The 6,000-nt window shown below is 47.5% G+C and overlaps 1 protein-coding gene across 5 annotated transcripts in view; it reads right to left on the bottom strand.

Annotated features, from left to right (window-relative positions):
- Positions 1-464: 464 nt before the first annotated feature.
- GDPD5 (glycerophosphodiester phosphodiesterase domain containing 5) overlaps positions 465-6,000 on the bottom strand; it is a 174,345-nt gene continuing 168,809 nt past the window's right edge. For all 5 annotated transcript variants that reach the window (XM_042793011.1, XM_042793015.1, XM_042793014.1 and 2 more), the window contains 2 exons: positions 4,514-4,626; positions 465-3,189 (listed from right to left, as the gene is read on the bottom strand). In XM_042793011.1, the coding sequence (XP_042648945.1) occupies positions 3,074-3,189; positions 4,514-4,626 (229 nt within the window). In that variant the 3' untranslated portion in view covers positions 465-3,073. The remainder of the gene's footprint in view (positions 3,190-4,513; positions 4,627-6,000) is intronic.

Raw genomic sequence — 6,000 nt, 5'->3', positions numbered from 1 at the left:
CTGCCCCCCCTGCTCTGGCTGCAGCCCAGGGCACGGGTGGGTTCTGGGCTGCGAGCGCACAGTGCTGTCAAGTCATGTCCAGCTTTCCATCCAGTATCCCCAAGTCCTTCTCTGCAGGGCTGCTCTCCATCCCTTCAACCTTAAGCCTGCATGGATACTAGGGATTGCCAGGTGCAGGACCTTGCACTTGGCCTTGCTGAACTCCATGAGGTTCATGTGGGCCCCCTTCTCCAGCCTGCCCAGGTCCCTCCGGACGGCATCCCTTCCCTTCAGCATGTCACTGCACCACTCAGTTTGGTGTCATCAAGAGATGCAACATAACTGTACCAAACTCAAGGATAGATGTCCAAATCTTCTTCTGGTCAGACCTTTAGCTCCTTCATGAATTATCAAAAAGCAGAAAAACAGGGGGGAAGATCAAGGCATCATTATTACGCAGGCGATCCCCAGAACACACAACATCAGAGGCTGGCAGGGGAATACTGACAGTTTATTTCACAGAGCATTGCAGAGTTTATGTTGGTCTAGGTCTATTTTCATCAAAAAAGTATCATCCTTTTAAAAAGAAAGGTAGCAAATATTCAGGACGATAAGGGTAACAGTCAGTGCATCACGCATAAAGTTTGGGTCTCGTCATAAAAAAAAATAAAGAAAAAAGTGAATTGGAAAAAAAAAAAAAAAAAAAAAAAACAACTGTCGGTTGGATTGCTTTTAACACTTCCAAGTTTCTAAGCACTTGACCTTTCAATAAAGTCATTTCCAAGGATAAAAACAGAACATGCAGGTGATTATCAACAGATGCTGAGATTTAAACATCTCTCACTTGGCAATGACAATCCACTGGGAATGTTTCAATACAGCACCACATTAAAGGGAGAAGCAACTTTGTTCTCAAAAGCCTTCAGATCCACCAAAATTTTGCAATTCTGCAGAATAAAAAAAAACACACTGTTTCACAGACTTAGGAGAGTACCATATAGAAGGACGGTATTTGGAGAAGCTAAAAGGCAGCACGGACCAGGGTCTTACTCCACTTACATTCATAAAAACCCAGGGTAGGTGTAAACGGATTAACGTCTTGGTGTGCACTGCTTAGGAGGTGCTCATTAAAGTGTGACAATTCATATTTTCATTATTAATAGGGGCATTTTTCTTTTACATAGATAAATTGGCCACTTTTGCCCCCAAGTCTTACACACAGCCCAAGAGTTTGGGGTTTCAAAACATTACTGGAGTACAGCTGAAAAAAAAAAAAAAAAAAAAAAGAGAGCGCAGTTCAGTGCTGCCAAAACAAGAACAAACTGCTTGAGGCTGTTCTTACTGTGGCTTGTTTCTGGCCTTTCCAAGCCTGCTTTGTGCGTTGAACATGATGCACATCAACATCCCTTAGACCACCTTCTTCTCTGCAAGGTGACTTCTCCCAGCTGCTCGTGGGCTCTGCAACCCAGCTTGGCCAAAGACTCAGCCTCAGCTCCCATTCCCTCCACGGGAAAGAACTTTGACGGTCCCATCGCTTTCACGGCAGTGCGCACCGAGCTTCAAAGGAAGCTCACGCTCAATGGGATTTCTCACGTTGTGTTGACCAAGACCCAGCAAGGAAGGAAGCAACCCAACCCCAGAAGGCCGCGGGGACCGAGCCAAGACCCATTCACAGCTCCAGCAGCCTTCCAGCTGGCTTCAGCTGCCTTGGGAACTGGCTCCGTGCGAACAGCAAAGTGACCCAAAAACGGGCTCCTCTCAACGAGGCCTTGAAGGTCAAGAGCAGAGAGCTGAGACTGCCCTTGGCCTGGCTGTGAGCTGGTTCAAGGTTTAAAGCCTTTTGCATTGGAAACACGCTGATGAGAGCTCTTGCCTTCATGAGCCTGTCAGCATCTGCTGCAAGACTGTCACTCCTTTGGAGGACGTGAACATGCAGCTTTTAAAGATCCTGCTTTTAAAGCAAGGAGGAAATATCTCCTTGCAGGAATAAATTACACTCCGGGGCTGCTTCACCTTCCAAACTATTTACAACTTCTTCACCCATGGGCATCTGCTTGGCCCAGAGAGGGAGGAAGGTCACACTACACCACCACCTCCTCTTCCTACGAGGGTGCAAGGACAGGGAAGCAAGGAGCGACTGCAAATGCCACTTGGAGTGGCAGGCACTTTAGCCAGATCTGAGTGGTGATGGTGCCAAAGGCATTGCTTTTTGCAAGCCATCCAGGCTCCCAACAGAGCCCAACTCAGGGAAAAGATAGAAAGAAAAAAGTTGGGGTGGGAGTGTGTGGAAAAACAATCAAAAATCAAAACATTGCTGTCAACGGAGGCCAATCTGCAGCCAACATTCAGGATTTGCCTTCAAGACTGCGACAGGACGTTTCAAGAAGGCCATTCTCCTGTGAGCATCCAGGCTTTGGGAAAGGAGGACGGGACCAGGGAGAAGGTGACCAAGTGACTGAGCCAGTGCAACCCCTTCCCTGGCTTTGAATTTCAGCAGGGAAGAGCAGTGCTATCCGCTCTCCTAGGAAAGCTTCTCTCCTCCAAACCACCTCCTGTTGCATTAGAACTAAAACTTCATTGCCCGGGAAAAGGGGGGAAACAAACAAACAAACAAAAAAACCCAAAAACCAAACATAACAAAAACGACACTACACAAGAACATCACAACATTCAGCTACACAGTCGCTGCACCAAGGGAAGGAGTGGAGCAGGGCAAGGGGGAGAAAGGGGACACATGTCCAACGTGTTTTTCCCAGAACCCCCCCAAGAGGACTCGGGCTGTCACATCAACATTCAAATAACTTCAGCCATAAGGTTGAGGATTTAATGAACACAGTATTTCCACTCATGCCCTGGAAAAATTACACTCAAAAAGGGGACCAAAAAAAATCAGATTTTCTACATATTTACAAAAATAAGCCCCCCAACCTCACAACCAGGGAGGTGGAGCAGCTAGTGATGGGGTATGGGAAGGGGTCTCTGCCCAACCAGCAGTTCCTCAAAGGTTCCCATCCCACAGCAAGCAGGAGAGCACGGCTCTCGCTGCTGGAGCGAACGCGGGGCACGCCACGAGCCGGGGTTGGACCGGAGCCCCTCAGTTCATCCGCAGCTTGGTGTCCCGATGATCCGTGGGGGTGACCATCTCGTTGGCATAGCCGTTCTCGGAGCAGAGAGATAGCTCGTCCGTGGTCTCCACACCGTTGTTGATCTCTGGGGAGGGTAGAGAAAGCAGGGACAGCGTCACAAGGGGTGCAAGTCCCAGGAGCTCCCTTCCCCATGGATGGGGAAACTGAGGCACTGAGAGCTGTGCATTTCTACCACATGGGGTCCATTTGATCCTACAGGGATTTCACCTGGGGTTTAGTAAGATTGAACCCATTTAAAACCATTTCTGAACAGGATCTGCCTCCAAATTTCAGACCTTGACAATCGTGCCACCATCAGATGCAAAACTGCCCCCCCCCCCCCCCGCCATGATGCTATGTCACCTGTGGGAAAAGGGTGCAAAATACCTGAACTTAATCCCTACCCAAATGGAAAAAGGGCAGACTCAAATAGGCACTGGTTTCCCTAGGAAAAATATGCAACTGCCTGTGTTTTAATTGCAAACACCCACCCTAAGCAAGTTTTGTTTCAGAGGCATAAAACTTCACTATATATCCCCTACCTCTAAAGGTATTTTATGTCTAGGACATTTTATATCTAGAAGACATTAAGGAGGCTTAATTCTGCTGTGACCAAACCCTTTCCCTCTCTGAGTTCCTGGGATTTACACCTGATTTTCGCTATCTCTAAAGGGCAGAATCAGGCCTGCATTTCACACAATAAGCTCTCTGAAGCAAGAGTTGTCTTTTTGCTGTATGTGTACCCAGTACAATACACTCTGATCCCTGCTGAAGGTCTCTAGCCCCTAAATACAAAGAAAGAAAACCTAAAATAACGCTCAAGGAAAGATTATATCCACCTTCCTTCAAACGTGAGCTTCATGCACCAACAGTAATCTTTTAAAGCTAAATGTTTCCCTCTTTGTACGCATTTCTGAGATTGTCCTTAGAGGTGGGGTGAGATGGACACATTGCAGCCTGTTCCAACACAAATAAACGCTGGGAGGAGCAGAAGGATATCGGGAACCTCTCAACCTATAGTGCCACTGAATTTCAGATCTACCCCAAACTCATCAGCCCTGTTTGTGGTGACCTATGTCATTATTTTAATGGGGTTTACAGCTTTTGACACACTGATGACAACTGAGAGCAGAGAAGATGTGGGACAGTTTGACAGAGCTGCATGTCATAACTTGGGAAATTTAACGCAGAATTTTTGAGCAAATCAATGCTCAGTCCTACACCAGTTTGGGATGGATGAGCCATAATCATATCCCACAAGTGGTTCAGTGCAGTAGGGTCAGTCCAGTCACCCTGTCTCACCAATAGGAGATGACACCCGTGTCAAGACCACCGCCTCCATCAGCAGAGAGTAGGGTGACAGCTGAGGGACGAAGCAAAGGGCTCTGACCGACCAGCCCCATCCATACCTGAGAAGATCAGCTTCTCCTTCATGATCTTGACATCCCGGCTGGACCGGCGGACAGCAGCACTGAGCATGATCTGCTCCGGGTTGTAGGTCCTGATGCTTCCTAGGCGCCACCTGCAAGACAGGAGGGGGATATCAGGGGCTGGTCTCCCCAGCCACGGGAGCATCCTCAACACAAGCGACCACCAACAATGTGGAGACCAACAACTCCCAGAGACCCTCATGCCTTTGCTCCCTTGCACCTATGCAACCCCGCACAATAGGAGGATGTTCAGAGATGAGTATGTTTTCTCAGGAGGGGTATAGAAATACAAGCAGGTCTTTAACTACCTTGAACATCCTAATTCCACTAATTTCACCAAGGACTGAAGACACCCCAAGCCCCTCTCTATCACATCAGATCTGCCCAAAGAAGATAGGGTTATTTTGACTGTTATGGTGGGAAAGAGAGAACAGAACAAGAGACCAAGCCAAGTAAAGAAACCATAACCTTTTCCTCAGAGTGACATGCTCACAGTTGTGGGAGAAGAGAGCTCAAAGACAACTTAAGGTCTCAAACCTGAGACACAGTAAAGACACCAATGTGAGCTGCAGGAAAGTATAAGCAGTCCCAATGCAGGCAGTTGTCACATACAGAGCCCTTAAAATGTATTGTTGCCCAGTACACTTCTCTCCCCAAATGCCAAGTCTTTACTTAAATGTTTCTACACAAAACCTCCACTTTCATCAAGGCTTAAAACCCTCAGTGTTCACCAAAAGTTTCCACCATGTGAACATGACGGGAACTGGCTCAACTTAAAATTAGCCAGACTTAGTCTCATTACCGAATGCACTTAAAGAAAATTACTGGTGCTAGTAATAATTGCAGCAAGTTCCAGGGGTATTTTGCTTTTAAAGCTGTTTTTCAGCCTGAGAGCACACTTGTAGCAGACCTTCAGCTGCAGAGCTGCTAGCATTAGGAGTGAAGGGTGGGCTGCTGACACGTTAGGGAAAAATAGGGCTTGGTGGGCTCAGACAAAGCAACAATATCCAAGATCCCCTTGCAGAGGGATGATGTTTAGGCCAGGCTTTCATAGAATACACCCCAGCGATTCATCCTACCTCCTGACCACAGAGGAAGGCTTCCAAGTAAATCCCATTCTCCTTGCCAGAGCCAGGCTATAAGGCTATTTGATGGAGAAGCAGCAGGGATTTAGGGTGGTTTACAGGGTGTTTCTGATCTTCTGGCACCATCTAGTGGTTCAGCCACACAGGAGAATATGATTCTTTTTTTCAATTTTTTTTTTTTTTTTTTTTCTGGGGGGGGGGGGGGGGTAGGGGGGAGTCTGGGGAGGGGGGCTTGACAACAGCCTTCTCAAATTTCTAACCCCCTCCCCAGTCTCGGGGAGCAGAGGATTTGAGGAGCCCCACACATCTCCAGACTAGGTCCATCACATCTGCCTGACAAAGGAATATCCACAAAAGAAGTTCTGCAACTTTTCCAGGAAA

Source organism: Tyto alba, unplaced genomic scaffold (genome assembly GCF_018691265.1).
Source record: "Tyto alba isolate M040663 unplaced genomic scaffold, T.alba_DEE_v4.0 Super-Scaffold_2, whole genome shotgun sequence".
Taxonomy (NCBI): Eukaryota; Metazoa; Chordata; class Aves; order Strigiformes; family Tytonidae; genus Tyto; species Tyto alba.
The sequence above is the reverse complement of the archived record's forward strand: the minus strand, read 5'-3'. Positions and strand labels throughout refer to the sequence as shown.